The 18943-nt window shown below is 45.2% G+C and overlaps 1 protein-coding gene across 1 annotated transcript in view; it reads right to left on the bottom strand.

Annotated features, from left to right (window-relative positions):
- The window catches only part of LOC142302455 (uncharacterized), a 593189-nt gene that overhangs the window by 114439 nt on the left and 459807 nt on the right, over positions 1–18943 (bottom strand). The window contains exon 84 of the mRNA XM_075343517.1: positions 15428–15463. Coding sequence (XP_075199632.1) covers positions 15428–15463 — 36 coding nt within the window. The remainder of the gene's footprint in view (positions 1–15427; positions 15464–18943) is intronic.

The following is an 18943-nucleotide window of genomic DNA, read 5'->3' as shown; positions in this document are numbered from 1 at the left end:
AAAATGATGGTCCATCCTTAACTTAATATTTTGTTGCACAACCTTTTGAGGCAATTACTACAATCAAACAATTCCTGTAACTGTCAACGAGACTTCTGTATCTCTCGACAGGTATTTTGATCCACTCCTCAAGAGGAAACTTCTCCAGTTGTCTCGTGTTTAAAGGTTGCCTTTCCCAGACTGTATGTTTCAGCTCTTTCCAAAGATGCTCAATAGGATTTAGGTCAGGCCTCATAGAAGACCACTTCAGAACAGTCCAATGTTTCCTTCTTATCCATTCTTGCTTGTTTTTAGCTCTGTGTTTTAGGTCATTATCCTGTTGCAAGACCATTGGCTGAGATCAAGCTTTCTGACACTGGGCAGCACATTTCTCTCTAGAATCCCTTGATAGTCTTGAGATTTCATTGTACCCTGCACAGATTCAAGATACCCTGTGCAAGATGAGGCAAAGCAGCCCCAGAAGGTAACAGCACCTCTTCCATGTTTCACAGTAGGGACAGTGTTCTCTTCTTGATATGCTTCACTTTTCCGTCTGTGGACATAGAGCTGATGTGCCTTGCCAAAAAGTTTCATTTTTGTCTCATCTGTTCATATGACATTCTCCTAGAAGCTTTGTGGCTTGTCGACATGTAGTTTGGCAAAATTCCAGTCGGGCTTTTTTATAATTTTTTTTTTCAACAATGGTGTCCTTCTTGGTCATCTCCCGTGAACTCCACTTTAGCTCAAACAACGACGGATGGTGCGATCTGACACTGATGTTCCTGGAGCTTGAAGCTCACCTTTAATCACTTTAGACGTTTTTCTGGGCTCTTTTGTTACCATTTGTATTATCCATCTCTTTGATTTGTCATCAATTTTCCTCCTGCTGCCACTTCCAGGGAGGTTGGCAACAGTCCCATAGATCTTACATTTCTGAATAATATGTGCAACTGTAGTCACATGAACATCAAGCTGCTTAGAGATTGTCTTATAACCTTTACCTTTAACATGCTTGTCTATAATTTTCATTTTAATCTCCTGAGACAACTCTTTCCTTTGCTTCCCCTGGTCCATGTTGAGTGTGGTACAAACCATGTCATCAAACAGCACAGTGAGTATCTTCAGCTCTATATACAGGCTCACTGACTGATTACAAGGTTGTAGACACCTGTGATGCTAATTAGTGGACACACCTTGATTTAACATGTCCCTTTTGTCACATTATTTTCAGGGGTTTCATAATTTCTGTCCAGGCCTATTTCATGAGTTTTATTTTTTTTAAATTCTGTGGATGCATGGCTGAAAAGCAATGTCTGATTTTCATTTGTTCATTTTCATAGATATTTTATTTATTATTAGTTTTGTCAGATTCAAGTTATTTCTGTGACCATTGTGGGTTTTTCTTTCATTAAATGAGGAGTACCATCAATTTTGACCATGTGTGTAGTTCTCCTTTTGAGCACCAAATCACTATGAGCACCTATCTCAGTAATAGGAAAATGTGTATTCATTGAAGAGTTTCCTGTGAACTGAGAATTTTGAGAATGAATAATGAATTCAGGAATAGACAGAAGCATTATGTTATCTTTTCATTTGCATTATTTAGTTATGAAAAATGAATTAAAACGGTTACTAACTACTCAGCCTATAAAATTCAAAATGACATCAATTTGAAAACATTATCAAATGTATCCATGAATAATGTCATAAGGAATTCTTTTATCTCAATATTTGAAAACATTAAAACAGGGAAATGAAGCTCTGAGTAATCTGAAAGTTAACTTGAGAAAACTTGCTTTTCCTTATGTGTGGACGTTCAATGTGTAATGGAAGTAACTTAGCATATTATGACAAAATACCTATTACATAAATCTGGGGGAGATGGTTCATGATTCTCTGAGATGATGAATAAGAGGCACTTCTTGAAGCTGCTTTAAATGAATTCTCAGAGGAGAAAGAATATGTGATTATACAATAGGGAGGAATATTGATAATCCATTACCACTTTCCCAGCAATTTGTAGCTGAATTGCAGCATTATTTACAAAAATTCCTTATATAAGAAACTGCTCAAATCTACAAGCATCTAGAAAATCAAGAACTTACCTCCCACTAGACCTTGAAATCAACAAATGACTTAAGACACATTTAACCCTATGTCATCCAAAGATCTACCTACAATCAAATACAGTATATATAACAGGCTTGTACAACATATGGCCTGCAAATACAGTTGAAAACCTGAGCGCCAGTACTGGGGCAGTGCAGAGGAGAGCTTGTCAGCCCTTGCTCTACCTTGCAGCAGCAGGATGAAGTCAGCACTTTGCTGCTGGCGCTGCACAAAAAACTTTATATACTCAAAATGGTACCAAAAAATCTCCAACGCGTGGCGCAAAAAATAATCCCTGATACAGTGTTTGACACAAAATAAAAAAGTTACAGTTTCAGAATATGTAGAGGAAATTACTTTATTAATGATGAGCAAATATATTCGGTACTATTCATTACTCGCACAAATATTACGATATTCGCAATATCCGTTACTAGTCAAGTATTTTCCTCCTCGTCTTGTGAGTTTCAAGACTCCTCCCAGCATGTCTGCTGCCTGATTTTCAGCCACTAAACATGCTGAGATTGCTTGCCAATCACAGTAATGACGTAGCCATTTTTGCCACTGGCATTACTGAATTGGGAGGCAAAGTGTAAAAAAAACCAAAAAACTTTCGGTCATGAAAGCAGAAGAATTTACTTACAGAGTTTCCCTATCACACTACTTCCTGGTCCACTGATTAACCCTTATGAATATGCACTGCTTCCCCCGCCCACCCTCTGTGCTGGCATCTGTGATTGGTAGAGTGTCAAAATAAATAAATAAGTGGAAAACATGACTAAGGGTCAACTGTATATTGATACTCAGCACAGACAACATCGACGGCAACAGGCTACAGCTCCTAGCTTTGCGTGTTATCTTAGCTGTGTATCAAAATACAAGGTACCCATCTGACTTTTTAAAAAAGAAAAGAAAATAGGTTGTGGTCCTCCAATTTTGATACCCAGATAAAGCAGACAGCCGAGAGCTTGTGTTTTCAGGCTGGAGAGACCCATGGTTAGCACACAACTGCCCTACAATTGTTGCATCCATTAGATGCGACAACTCCGATGCTTTACCTGGATCACCCCGATTGCCCTGTAGTGGTGGAAATCGGGGTAATATAGAGGGTTAATGGCAGCTGTGATTTGTCAAAAAAGCACAGCTGTCATCAAGCCCAAGTTAGTAATAGGGAGGGGTCAATGAGAACCCCCATTACTAACCCTCTAAGTAAAAAGAAACACAAACCCTCTTTTACCAATTAATTAATCCTAAAATGCCCCCACATGTTCAACATAATCCACACGAGGTCCCGCGACAATCCCGGCTCTACTACATCCAGAAGCTGCAGTGATGGAAGACTTGACCACCCACTGCAACTCCTGGGATAGAATGAGGGCAGTAGGGGACCCGAATATGAGAAACGGTTATGTCAGTCAGGTCACTGGAGGTAACAGCCAGGTTCCCACAGTAACAATTGTGACCACTAGTGAACCCCCTGCCGGATTTCAGGACTGTCGGATAGCGGGACATGGCAGCACAAAAGTTCACACTCAGATCTCCCTGCTGCCCTCAGTGAAAGTTGAACCCACTGCTGGTTTGCCATGTGGCCATGTCCAGCAATCTAGCAGTCCGGCAATCCAGCAGTGGTTTCCACTTTAACGGAAAGCAATGGGTTCCACTTTCACTGAAGACAGCGGGGAGCCTCCAGTGTGAATTCTGGTGACGTGACTGCCAGACTGTTGGATTGTGGGACACAGCAGCACAGCAGTCTGGTAATCTGACAGTCACCAGAGTTCATACTCGGGACTCCCCGCTGTTGTCAATGAAAGTTGAACCCACTGTTCTTAGTGAAAGTGGAACCTGTTGCTTTATTGCCGTGCAGCCGTGTCCCGCAATCTGACAGTCCGGTAATCCAGCAGTGGGTTCCACTTTCACTGAGAGCAGCGGATTCTACTTTCACTGAGGGCAGCAGGGAGTCCACAATGTGACTTCTGGTGACCTGACTGCTGGATTGTCGGATTGCAGGACATGGCGCCACAGCAGTCCGCGCCTGAAGCGCTTCCCATGCAAATTAGCTATGTGGCGGTGCGCACTCACTCATGGTGGCAGAAGCCACATGGCCAGTCCCCTCTGCCGCAGCTATGACTGGGGCCTGGGCCCCCCTCTTTTCCTGGCCCCAAACACCAGTAAGGGCAGTAATGCCCTGATCGCAGCCCTGCCCATAGGCATTAATAAAGATTTTGCAGCTAAAACAGCTTCCATTCTAGAAGGATTTTATTACATATTTTGTAGTGTGTTTTTCTTGCAATACTTTCTTATTCATGCAAAAAAGAGAACTGAGGAGGTCTGACACGGATATTGGATGAAAAGTACTGACTTGCAATCTCTGTTAGTTCCCACTAAGTTGGAAGCACACAATTCTTCAACATGTATTGATGTGCTGAACGATGAAAGGGTGATTTACATGCTGCCATATTGCTACCGATATATCGTCGGGGTCACGTCGTTAGTGACGCACATCCGGCGCCGGTAGCGATATCGCAGCGTGTGACACCAAGGACCGACGCTCAACGATCGCAAAATCATCCAAAAACGGTGATCGTTGACACGTCGCTCCTTTCCTTAATATCGTTACTGTTGCAGGTACAATGTTGTTTGTCGTTCCAGCGGCAGCACACATCGCTATGTGTGACACCACAGGAACGACAAACATCTCCTTACCTGCATCCACCGGCAATGAGGAAGGAAGAAGGTGGGCGGGATATTATGTCCCACTCATCTCCGCCCCTCCGCTTCTATTGGACGGCCACTTAGTGACGTCGCGGTGACGTCACTGTGACGCCGATTGCCTTTCCCCCTTGAAGGAGGGATTGTTCGGCAGTCACACGTCGCTGCACAGGTATGTGTGTGTGACGGTGTTGTAGTGATAATGTTCGCTATGGCAGCAATCACTAAATGTCGCACATATGACGGGGGCGGGTGCTATCGCGCTCGACATCGCTAGCAATTTCGCAGCGTGTAAAGTACCCTTAAGATTTTCCTTCATTGAAAATAAGAGGCCTAGTTCAATCCCTGAAAAAACACCATAACAGTATCCCTCCTCCATCAAGCTTACTGTTGTTACAATTTAGTGGGGCAGGTAATGTTCTTCTGGCATTCACCAAAACCAGACTCATACATCAGACTGCCAGATAGAGAAGCGTCAATCGTCAATTCACGGAACACATTTCCACTGCACCAGAGTCCAGTGGCGGCCAGGCTTATTCCATCCTATCCAACACATTGTACTTGGTTATGTAAATTTGCTTGGCCAGTGAAACCCATTACATGAAGATGCCACTGCACAGTTTTTGTGGTGATGTCAGTGCTAGAGAGGAATTGGAATTCTGCAGTTAATGACTCTTTTGAGTGTTTGTGACTTTTATGCCTCAGCATTAAAGGGAACCTGTCAGCAGAAATTTCGCCCAAAACCTAAAAGATTCCCCCTCTGCAGCTCCTGTCCTGCATTCTAGCAAGGTTCCTGTTGTTATTGTGCCCCATGTGAGACAAAAATAAAGACTTTATAAAGTGTTACCTTTTTGTATGGCAATCTTTTTTTATAGTCACGGGAGCAGGCTTTCTGGCATCCGTTATTCTCCCTTCTGGTCCTTTATGCCGTCCCCCATCGCTCCTTTCCATACCTGATGATGCTGCCCAGTGCTCCAGCGGTCCCGCGCATGCCCAGTGCCAGTCTCACGGAACTGAGCACTGAGCACAGTGTGATCGTTGGTGACGTGTTGCGCAAGCAAGAGATTATGGGCAGCACTGAGATTGTCATCAGCAAGTACCCGCCCATAATCTCGTGCCCGTGCAACACGTCACCAGCGGTCACACTGTGCATGCGCGGGGACCTCTGGAGCACTGGGCGGCGTCATCAGGTATGGAAAGGAGCGATGGGGGACGGCATAAAGGACCAGGAGGGAGAATAATGGACGCCAGAAAGCCCGCCACTGTGACTATAAAAAAAGATTGCCATACAAAAAGGTAAGACTTTATAAAGTCTTTTTTTTGGTCTCACATGGGGCACAATAACAACAGGACCCTTGCTAGAATGCAGCCCAGGAGCTGCAGAGGGGGAATCTTTTAGGTTTTGGGCAAAATTTCTGCTGACAGGTTCCCTTTAAGTGACCCTCTTTGGTAACTTATTTGGTCTGTCACTTCATAGCTGAGCTGCTATGCATTCTGAATACTTCACTTTTCAATAATAACACTCATAGTAAATCAGGGAAAATATAGGGAACAAATTCCAGAAAATTATTGGTTACAACAGCAGTCTACTCCAGTACCACACTTAGAGCAAAATCCTGGTGCTCGGATCACTTTATGAAGTAAAGGCAGTGCCATACAGGCACTAAGATGCTGAATACAGGCATACCTGTCATAGAAACATGGTTGATGAAATATCTTTAATCAAAGTTGAAGAAATGCACTGCACTTTGATTGATGTGTGCAACAGGGGCTGGCCTTTCTGGGTCAGGTCCTCGGCTTTCCCCCTTTTTATATATTTGAATATTGTGTTGTGCGGGCCACCATTGCTGTTGTTGGCAGGGCATGCACATTGCCAAATGAATTATGTTTTCATTAAAATGGTGCCTGAGTCCGCGAATGCACGTACCAGGATCTTGGGAGCCATTTTATTGAAGACACTGTGGTGAAGACTATGAGGGGAATTGGCACGTGTGCAGAATTAAAAATAAAATCTACGTAATTACCATTGTTTCTCATAGTCTCTCATAATAACTGGCTGGGCAGTTATTTTTGGTGCCTGAAACAGCCATTTCTATTTAAAGTTCGCTGTTTTCTACTTAAAGTGCACTCCCTAGTCACTTTCACTCCTATCACATGAAGCCTCCTCTGAAAACAAAGAAGTATAAAACCAATAGTTATGTAGTAATTTAAATACAGTGAATACGAAGTGCTTATACCATGTTCCAAATTATTATGCAAATTATATTTTTCTCTGATTTTCCTATATGGTCAGTGCAAATGACAGTCAGTGTAATAAAAGTCATCACCCGTTAGAGTACACATCGAATTTTATTGAAGAAACCTCCCAATGATAACAGTATAATCTTCAAAATTAAAAAAAACGCTCAAAATGCACTTCCATGTTCCAAATTATTAGGCACAGTAGAGTTTCTAAACATTTTATGTTTTAAAGAACTGAAAATGCTCATTTGTGGATTTTGCAGCATTAGGAGGTCACATTCACTGAAATAAAAAGCTATTTAAATTCAAAACATCCTAACAGGCCAAGTTACATGTTAACATAGGAACCCTTCGTTGATCTCACCTTCACAATTCTTGCATTCATTGAACTTGTGAATTTTTGGAGAGTTTCTGCTTGAATTTCTTTGCATGATGTCAGAATAGCCTGTCAGTGCTGCTGTTTTGATGTGAAATGCCTCACACTCTCATAGATCTTTTGCTTGATGATAATCCAAAGGTTATCTATAGGGTTGAGGTCAGGTGAAGATGGAGGCTTTATGAGTTCATCTCCTTTTATGCCAATAGCAGCCAATGACACAGAGGTATTCTTTTCAGCATGAGATGGTGCATTGTCATGCATGAAGATGATTTTGCTCCTGAAGTCGACATTTCTGCTTTTTTTTTTACCATGGAAGGAAGTTGTCAGTCAGAAACTCTATATACTTTACAAAGGTCATTTTCACACCTTCAGGAAACCTACCAGCCTACCAGATGTTTCCCCATGATTCCGGCCCAAAACATGACTCCTCCACCTCCTTGCTGACGTTGCAGCCTTGCTGGGACATGGTGACCATCCACCAACCATAAACTACTCCATCCATCTGGACTATCCAGGGTTGCTCGACACTCATTAGTAAACAAAACTGTTTGAAAATTAGTCTTCATGTATGTGTGGGTCCACTGCAACAGTTTCTGCTTGTGAGCATTGGTTAGGGGTGGCCGAATAGTAGGTTTATGCACTACAGCAAGCCTTTGAAGGATCCTACACCTTGAGGTTTGCGGGACTCCAGAGGCACCAGCAGCTTCAAATATCTGTTTGCTGGTTTGTAAAGGCTTTTTAGCAGCTGCTCTCTTAATCTGATGAACTTGCCTGGCAGAAACCTTCCTCATTCTGCCTTTATCAGCACGAACACGTATGTGCTCTGAATCAGCCACAAATCTCTTCACAGTACGATGATCACGCTTAAGTTTTCGTGAAATATCTAATGTTTTCATCCCTTGTCCAAGGCAATGTACTATTTGATGCTTTTCGGCAGCAGAGAGATCCTTTTTCTTTCCTATGTTACTTTAAAACTGTGGCCTGCTTAATATTGTGGAACATCCAGTTTTCCTTTTATTGGGCTCACCTGGTAAACTAATTATCACAGGTATCTGAGACTGATTTCAGTGATCCAAAGAACCCTGAGACACAATACCATCAATGAGTTTCATTGAAAAAAAATAAATAAATAATAATCGCTATGACACTTAAATCCAATTTGCATAATAATTTGGAACATGGTGTATATGTAATGTTCATAAATAATATTGCAATAAGTTAAACTTACTCTATATCTTTATTTTCTAACTGTAATTTCTGTAATGAGGTGGAGGTTCCTCCTTGAAGACACCAATTGTTTCGTTGTTATGTAATGTCATCTGAGTTGTATCTTGTGAATTTGTAAATAATGTGTGACGCCCTGGACTAGCCAGGTAGTCACAGACAGGCCCTTGCACAAACACCCATCCCCCTAAAAAGGTAACAGCAGCCAACCACAAAACTTTGGTCACCTCCCTCGGAGCATAATGGACACACCATGGGGCGGAGCCAGGCAGTTGGCCACGCCCACCGAGGAGTTCAGAGGGCCTGAGGCAGGAAGTTCAGTCAAGTTCAGCAGTCAAGTTCAGTAGTCAAGGCTGAGGAGTTTAGGAAGTGAAAGAGAGAGGAGTAAACTTCTGACAGGAGTCTGGGTCGTAGCCTGGACACCCTTTGGCCAAGTGGCAGACGGTGGTCACCGCCTGCAGGAGCTGGGAAGATGGCCTGGTGGAACCGTAAGGGACCGGGACAGGGTAGTGGCCCGCCGGTACCGAACCGGGGAACAGACTGGAAACCGGAGCACACAGGGGGGTACTCAGACCCTGAAACGAGGTCCCGAATCTACCGGACTAAGTTAATTCACTGATTGAGGTCTGAACCTTAGGTCCTTTCGCAACCAAGTCCCAACTGAAGACAACAGCCCAACTAGGGGGATAGAAAGCCACCACTCAGGCAGAGAGATCCCACGGGCCAGCGTCTGCGGGCAAACGGGCTCTCCCGACACACACACAGCCGGGGAGCGGACTCCCATCGCTGAAGCGCAGGCAGTCCACAGCTACAAAACAAGGTGCAGGAGAAAGGTGGGGACCACCGAACCGGGTGGGGGACCAGACGCAGCCGGCTGCGGGCACCGACAACTATCTTTTTGGTTTGCCAGAGACTCCGGTGTATCTGTCAGAGTGAGTGCAACTGTGCCTTCGGGCCGCGCAATGCCCCGCATCACACCAATCCACCCGCACCCTCACCACCGGGCCCTGGGACCATCACCCCCTACCCACGGAGGGGTCAACACCTGAAGCCCCGCCCCCTGGGAACTCGGCTGTGCAGGAAAGTGCATGGCCGCAAAACGAAACTAAGCAGAAAAAGAACCGAGTGCTGCAAAAAGACCAAGGGGGGAGGGTGAAGACGCACTGTCATGTGACCGAGAAGATAAAGGGCAGGGACTCCAGGACTCTGCCACCCGTTTGGTTCCTGGACTTCAAGAGTGCACCATGTCCACCCCGTCTGGCAAGCCCGCAATCCCGGAGCCCGCTCCTGGAACAGCGGCTTGGGTGGAAGCCCGTACGATGTTAATGTGCTACTGCTTGCAAGCCTAGGTGCGGTTCCTGATGGAACGATGGGTGGCCGAGATGGAGGAGATAGCGGCGGCCGTGTGAGTGCGTGAAGTGGAGGCAAATGTTGGAGAGCGGGTAAGCGACCCACGCCCCTATGTCCCCGAGGGACCGGCTGACGCAGCTGAGGGACCCGGTCTGCCCCTGCCCTCCATGTTGCTTCCCTCACCACCCGTATCGGTTGCCGATGCTTCCCCGCTCGGTCCGCTGCCCCCGATACTGGCAGCGGAGTCTGTCCCATCCGCCCGCGAGAGTCCGCCTGTGGAGGCAGCCTGCGGACGGCCGATGGGACGGCCTGCCCCAGTCCCGCTCCTGTGGAAGATCAGTCCTCGGAGGATGCCTGTTCCCGGAGTGGACCCGCCGGTCCCGGAAGTGACCACGCCCCAGGAGATCCAGGCCCCGGCAGTCCGCCCGGCCAACGCGGAGATGGAAGCCGACCAGAGGAAGGCCCAGCAGGTAATGCTGGCCGCTCCCAGGTCCCGGGCCTCGGCTGAGGTCCCGTGGGGTTGCCGCTGCCAAGCAGCAGAGCCGGCTGCGACACAGCGGGTTCCCCAAGGAGGGTGTCGGTCGTTGCCGATACGGGGGAGCTCCGGCTGGGCCCAACCCCCGCACAGAGAGACCCGGAACAGGCAGACGCTCTGTATTGGGAGCGGCAGCAATACCAGCTGGGCCGGAAAATAGTGGCCTGAGAAACGTAGAAGGCCGAGGTGCTGGCCCGAACCACTTGGGAGAAAGAGAATCTCCGCAGCACCACCTACCGGGTGCGGGGTCCGACCCGTGAAGGCCAGGTCCGGCAGTTTGACCCCCGGCGTGGATGGGGGTTCATCTTTGAATCGGGCCTGGAGGCCGAAATCTTTGTCTCCCGGAGGTATGTGTACCCTCACCTTCCGATGGGTCACCCGGATCATGACCTGAAGCCCGGGGAGCTAGTCAGCTACACCCGTCATTGCGGGAGAGGGGCTGGTTGGCCCTTGATGTCAGAAGGAGGGTGACCCGTGGTGTTCCGGAGCGGCCCCAGTCCCCTACCCCGCCGTATGAGCCAGAGCAATATGAAGAGGAGTGTTAAGGTAGCGTTTCCCGGCTACCATACTGCCCGTCCCCGTTGGGACTTTGTTTGATCCCGTTATTGCCCCATTTGTTATAGACACGGCCAAGAACTTGCAGGCCATCCAATAACTTTTGGGTGTGCAAATAGTCCCGGACCACCCTTTCAGGTCCTACAGTCTCCGGAGAGGCTGGTTGGAGGAAAGGCCTGCGGTAGAGGAGGCCGAGGTCCCATCACCATGGCAACTGGTGACAACCCTCCAGGTCAGGGGTCCCCTGGACGTGGGGCCTCTGAGAGACTGACGGGTAAGGAACTTTTTACCCGGCCCGTGTGGGCAATACCCGGACTTGACCTGATTCCTGGACTGGGGAAAAGGGGTGCTGACCTGGTTTTAGAGGCAGCATCAGGGATAGGTTTGTTTGGGTAGGCAACTGAAAAGACCCGGTCCCGTCCCGTTCCCGGTTAATAAAAATGTTGATTTTACATGTTTGCAACGTTTAAGATGTATATACCTCCCGCAAGGGAAGAATCCACAAAAGAATGTTTAATGTAAATAATGTTATTATAATTGTATATGTTTTCCCGTTTTATCTTTTACAGTTACAAAAATAAACCGGTGGTGGTCGGGCAGCCCGCAGACAGTCTGCATTTAACCAAGGGGGAATGTGACACCCTGGACTAGCCAGGTAGTCACAGACAGGCCCTTGCACAAACACCCGTCCCCCTAAAAAGGTAACAGCAGCCAACCACAAAACTTTGGTCACTTCCCTCAGAGCTTAATGGACACACCATGGGGTGGAGCCAGGCGGTTGGCCATGCCCACTGAGGAGTTCAGAGGGCCTGAGGCAGGAAGTTCAGTCAAGTTCAGCAGTCAAGTTCAGTAGTCAAGGATGTGGAGTTTAGGAGGTGAAAGAGAGAGGAGTAATGTCTGACAGGGGTCTGGGTCGTAGCCTGGACACCCTTTGGCCAAGCGGCAGACGGTGGTCGCTGCCTGCAGGAGCTGGGAAGATGGCCTGGTGGAACCGTAAGGGACCGTGACAGGATAGTGGCCCGCCGGTACCGAACCGGGGAACCGACTGGAAACCGGAGCACACAGGGGGTACTCAGACCCTGAAACGAAGTCCCGAATCTACTGGACTAAGTTAATTCACTGATTGAGGTCTGGACCTTAGGTCCTTTCCCAACCAAGTCCCGACTGAAGACAACAGCCCAACTAGGGGGATAGAAAGCCACCACTCAGGCAGAGAGATCCCACGAGCCAGCGTCTGCGGGCAAAAGGGCTCTCCCGACACACACACAGCCGGGGAGCGGACTCCCGTCGCTGAAGCGCAGGCAGTCCACAACTACAAAACAAGGTGCAGGAGAAAGGCGGGGACCAGACGCAGCCGGCTGCGGGCACCAACCACCATCTTTTTGGCTTACCAGAGACTCCGGTGTATCTGTCAGAGTGAGTACAACTGTGCCTTCGGGCCGCGCACCGCCCCGCACCACACCAATCCACCCGCACCCTCACCACCGGGCCCTGGGACCATCACCCCCTACCCACGGAGGGGTCAACACCTGGCTGCGCAACAGTGTCCCCGGGGTCTAGTAAACAGCCACGAGTACCACCCCGTGACACTCTACATCTAGATTGTATAAAATGTGATAGAACCAAGGATTAAAAAGTTAAACTTTAGCAAGACAATTTAGCAAAAAAAAAAATAAATCTCCTTTTTCTTTCTTTACTTGCATGGAACACACATTTTAATACATATGACGAAAATTCAGAAATAGCTCCAGCTATTTGTAGAATGTGGGTGCTAGTGTAATGTATTTTGATTGATTATCTCTACTGAGATTCAAGGAAGCAAAGTACAGGACATTAAAAGCCACTAAAAGCGTTATAGAAAGGCTATTACAGATTTTTCATATAGAGCATTAGTAATAACAAAGGCACTGACGTAAGAAAATAAATTGTATTCATGCAGGTGTAAAAATCATAGTTGTAAATTCTTTGTTACACACAGTACCAGAATTATAAGTTTTTTTGTGTGTATGGTTTTAGTCCTTGACTCAACTTGTTTTTAGAACAGATGAGCAAGTTATTATCCTGGGCCCCAGGGTGTAACTATAAGGGATGCAGGGATAGCACTCCACCAAATCCCTGAAACCTAAGGGGACCAAATGGTCTCTTTGGCCCATATTAGAAAACTTATATCATTACTGACCTATGATAGTTAGGGGCCCTGTTGTAGATTTTGCATTGGGGCATACAAGCTTCAAGTTATACCACTGCCTAGCCCCTATTATTACAATTTCTGTTATTTTCCCTCATGCAACTTCTATCTGGCTCTATACAGAATATTGTTGCTTCTGTCAATGCTATCAGTTGTAGAAATTATTATCTAGTGTAGGAAACAATGTGTCCTACAGTAATAATGCTTCACATTGGAAGGTATGCCAAATAACATCAAATTCCAAGAATGTATGCAGAATGCTGGACAGTGGCAAAAAAGGTTGTCAATGTGAGTTTGCTCACATGAAGGGAGGGGTAGGTATGAATGGTTGGTAATTATTGGGGAGATTCTGTGGACAGCCTTAGAAGATACTTGACAATGTAATAATCTGGTCACATCCTGTCCAATATTTTATCAGGAAACTTCAAGGGATAGCAGTGACAGGGGCATAATGATAAATAGTTAAAATTAACCCTGGAAAGTAAGGACTTCCCTACTTTTACCCTTTAAAGAATAATCATTGATTCATTTTCTTTTTCATACAGTAAGGCAACTGTACCAGAAGTGATAAGAAAATTGTAATACTATTATTTACAGATAATGCAACTCTCTGCACTTATCGGCTCCTCTCCTCATTCCCCTGTCTTCATACTGGTAAAATCTGTCTTCAGTGAAGCAAGGATTAAGAACCCATATTTGATGACAACGAGCCTTGGTATCTAAAATTTGACTAGGAACTAGTGATGGGCAGACTCGCAGATAACTATGACTGAAGGGTCCCTGTTATCTGGTTTGTAAAATCTGGATTCCGTTCCCCATATAAGCCTATGGGACCAGAATCAAGTGATTAAAAATGGTGGTAGAAAGGATAGGGGGACATGAGCAAACGTGCTGTATTTACCGAGGCTCCATCGTGGCTGTACATTGCTCCCATGGCCACCCTTTCTTTTCCAGGGCCACATATAGGGCTCATGCATATTCACTGCTTTCCCCGCCCACCGGCATCTGTGATTGGTTGCAGTCAGATGCGCTCCCAATAATGCGCTTCTAATCACAGACCCGGTCTGCAGGTCTATCGCACGGTAAAATAAATAAATAAAAATATTTGCCATAGGGTGGGAACCTTTCTGCTGGAACTGCAGCCTTTAGCCTTGGGCTTTATCTGTGCTGGGTATCATAATATGGGGTACCCTACGCCAATTCTTTTATTTATGTATTTTTACACCATGATAGTGACCCGCAGACAGCGCCTGTGATTGGTTGGATTCAGACGTTGTCACACAGTCTGGGGGTGCACCTGACTGCAACCAATTACAGACACCAGGACTGTCGGTGGGGGTGGGGCTGCCGGTGGGGTATCTATTGTTAGTATTTTATGTTTTAAATAAAGTTGATTTGTTTTCAGTACTTCATGGTATTTGACTTTGACAAAACTTTCATGATATACTTATATGCGCATTATATGCATTTTGATGCACATCTGCAGTGCAAACGCAATAAAAATGCATGTGTGTTTTACTTCTTAGGATTTTCAGCATCTAATGCAAATCTATGAGAAAAAATATGCACTTAATACTCAGCATACCCACAAGAGAAATAGACATGTTGCAGATTTGAGATAAACACCACAGGTCAGTTTATACTATAAATCCCATCCACTTTCCTGGAATTGTAAGACACTGTGTTTTTGATGAAGCAACAATAAGCAATGACAAAAACTCATTTTGGTCATGCAAATGAAAGGTGATTTAACAACTACAAGATAAGTCTCTGATAACTGTACTGTATCTAATGGGTCTTGTGTGGTCTACATGTGAACAGATTTCATCCACTAGAAATAAAGAAGGGTTCTGTTGAATTACAGAAAACATGGCTGTTGAGAACTCTATAGAATTGATGCACAAAGTATATTGGAAATTATACAATTAATAACTTATTTGCTAAAAAATGTATTATGCATTTATCCATTTCAATCTCATCTGAATTATTATAATATATATACAATATATTATATATATATATATATATATATATATAATTATGTCTTTATTATGTTATTAATAGCACTACAATACCTGTTGCCTTCAAATGGGATAAAATAAATGTTTTTACCTGTAGCAATTGAAATATGCATAAACAAACCAGCATGAGTACTTACTGCATCTCCGGGAAGCCCAGGTTCACCAGGTTCACCCTTTCATATAAAAAAGAAACAAACAACAGCATCTAAAAATATGCCGGTAAAGGATATTATTTTGATCTATCAGGTCTATAGCTGGTTTATTCCCAAACTGATTTCATTACGATAACTAAATAAAAAAATGACAGCGTCTCAGAGTAGGTGAAAAAAGTGGAAAAAAATAACACTTTAATCCGCCATAAGTGCTACGTTTCAAACATTGAAACATCGCACTTATGGCGGATCATTTTGTTTCACTTTTTTCACCTACTCTGGGAAGCTGTCATTTTTCAATTTACATGTCCGTTACCAAGTGGGCTCCATTGCCTTTCTGGAATGACCTGAATTGTGTGCTGCGAGCCCCTCTGTACAGTTCCATTAGGATAACTGTCAAATAATTGTTATCTATAGCGCTGGGACCTGAAAACCGCAATTTGAAAGTCAACTGAAAATGCAATGTAATCTTAAAACAGGTCCAGGAGGAAAGTATATATTGGAGGGTTGGACTGTCACGATTCCTCCTATGAATGTGTCTTAGATGCAGTGAGTGACAATTTTGTTGCCCTATGGAATTCAGGCCGTGCTGAGCTGTCAGTTTGGTGTGTGACAGCTCAGTCATCCAATCTAGTCCAGGGGTCTGCTGAGCTGTCAATATGTTGAATGACAGCTCAGCCTTCCAATCTGATACTTATAGGTGCTGGGCTTCCTCAAGTGTTCCTTGTTCTGAATAATTGCCCAGCTACTTAGCTGAGCAGTCAGTCCCAGATCACTGTCAGTCATAGCATTTGCTCATTGGTGCATGTTGGCCTAGTTTATCTGTGCTCTGTGTTTTGATCTATTGCTGCCAGACCTTTGACCTACAGACCTCCGCTGAACATCCATTTGCCTTGCCCCTTTGCTTTGATCCGATATCCTCCTGTTATTCTGATCCCATACCATGATCTGACTACGCCTTTGTCTTTCTTCTTAGATCCCAACATGCCCCCTTGGTATATGACCTTGAAACTTTTTACTACCCTGCCTCATAGCTTGTCTGTGAGTAGTTACAAGTGTCACATTATGACTGGCCCTATATTTTATTCCCCCCACCGATGGATCAAGTTCATACACTCTATGATCAGATGGCGAATCTGACTCAGATGGTCCATTGTCTGGCCAAGGAACAGCAGAATCTAGAATACTCACAGTCCCAGCTGCAGGGTCAGTTTTAGAATACTATGGGTGCTTCCCAAAGTTCTATGCCACCGACAGTAGTTATGACTTCTCTACCTTCTGACATGCAATTGGTCTCTCCCAAACCAGTAGTGCCACTTTCTGATAAATTTTCAGGGTAGATGGACCAGTTTAGCATATTCAGGGAAAGCTATAGATTCTTTACCTTGCGACTCCAGTCTTTGACAAATGCGTTTCAGTCGATGGGAATAATCATGTCCCTACTATGAGGGAGCTCTCAGACTTGGGCATTTTTTTTGTCTCCACTAGCTTTAAAACAATCTTCTGTTCACACGTTTTTTTATGCCTTATGGATGATCTTTGATGAACCTGACAGAGTCCATGTCACGGAGGCAAAGATCATGAACCTAATGCAGGGGGCAGCACTGCTGAGGACTATAGTTCTGAGTTCTGGAAATGGTCCTCTAAAGTTCTCTGGAATGATGGAGCTCTCAGGTGACAGTTCCACAGAGGCCTTTTTGATACTCTTAAGGATGATCTAGCTCTACATACTTGGCCTTATTCTTTGTTGGAGGATATGACTCAGGCCTTTCAAATGGATCAAAGAATTCGAGAGAGATGTGATGAATGATAGTCATGTCTGTCCACATACGTGAGGGGGATGCAATGGAGGTAGGTCCAGCCAGCTCTAGAGCCATGGAGAAGATACATCAGCGCAATCTTGGACACTGCCCCTATTGTGGTTGGGAAACGCCTAATGGTGGGTTATTGTCAAGGAGGTCACCCAGACTTCCAGGTACCTTTTTACTGAACTGGGAAGTACTTTTTCAAAATAAGTCATTATCTACATTCATTTTCATTAACTGTAGGTCTGCAGTCAACTTCATAGATTCAGGACTGGTTCTGAGACTAAGATTTGGGACCATTAGGTAGGAAGAACCTTATTCAAATTGTTGCCATTGACAGGACGCTGTCACTTGAGAACCTTGTCAAACTGGTAATGGTGGAATTTCCACTTAAAGTGGTAACACTGTACTCTGAGTCCATCTTCTGATATGTTTTAGATAACTTACCTACAGGGTTGGTATTGGGAATTCCACGGTTGTGTATTTATAATCCTGTCATTGATTGGTGTCAGGAGGATATTGTTTTATGGACCACCAATTGTCATAAGAGCTGTCTTAAGCTGGGTTTACACACTGCAACATCTCAAACGACATCGCTGTAACGTCACCGGTTTTGTGACGCAATAGCGATGTTGTTTGCGATGTTGCAGTGTGTGAATCACATCAGCGACCTGGCCCCTGCTGTGAAGTTGCTGGTCGCTACAAATCGTTCAGGACCATTCCTAGGTCCTTTGTTTCCCGCTGTGCAGCATGCATCGCTACAAAGTTTCAGTGTGTGAAGACTTTGCAGCGACTTTGTTAGCAACTTCCCTTTCAAAAAGCTGCTTATCAACGTCCCCAACAACCAGCTAGGTCGCTCTACAGGTCCGGATCGCTGTTGCGTTGTTGGCCAGGTTTGCCTGTTTGACAGCTCACCAGCGACTCACCAGAGACTTAGGGAGGTCGCTGTTACGTCACAAAACCGGTGACGTAACAGCGATGTCCTTTGCGATGTTGCAGCGTGTAAACCCAGCTTAAGTTTGTACAGGTGTTCTCAGATAGTGTGGAGGGTCTGCCAGGGTATCTGAAGGTATTTGCAGATTTGTTCTTGGAAAAAGAGGCAGATACATACCGCCCCCATCCTTATGACTGTTGTCATGCTTAGTACGGGGAAGTACCAAGCGAATGGCGAAAAGGCAGGAAAACCCTGTGTCTACGAAAGAAAGAGATGGTGACCCCTGACCAAGCCTACCGCTGGGCACTAGCTTCCATCACCACCCTAGATATGTTCCACACTTATGCTCTGAGCTGGATACCTGACCCTGGCTGACCCTGTAGTAGACCTTAGGTAGGGAGCAGATGGGATGAGCGCTTAGTCAACCCTACTAAGCACTAAAAAAAATACAAGGAACAAGGGAAAAGTGAACAAACAACTTATCATCAGATGACTCAGGGAGAGGAACTGCAACAACCACAAATATTCTCCAGATGTGTACAAGCCAACTGTTTGCACTGAAGACTTGCTATAAGACTTGCTATCCCCAGCACTGAGTAATAGGAATTGAAAGTATATAAAGACACCAAGGGAAGTGCTGATGAAAAGAAACTGAAAGGCTGAGGAACTCCACTGGGTCCTAGGGGAAAAGGAATGAAAACCAAGCAGAAATAAAAGAAGGTCAAGGGGCAGTTTGCACAGTCAAATGCCGTCACCATTTAT

Source organism: Anomaloglossus baeobatrachus, chromosome 4 (genome assembly GCF_048569485.1).
Source record: "Anomaloglossus baeobatrachus isolate aAnoBae1 chromosome 4, aAnoBae1.hap1, whole genome shotgun sequence".
Classification (NCBI taxonomy): Eukaryota; Metazoa; Chordata; class Amphibia; order Anura; family Aromobatidae; genus Anomaloglossus; species Anomaloglossus baeobatrachus.
The sequence above is the reverse complement of the archived record's forward strand: the minus strand, read 5'-3'. Positions and strand labels throughout refer to the sequence as shown.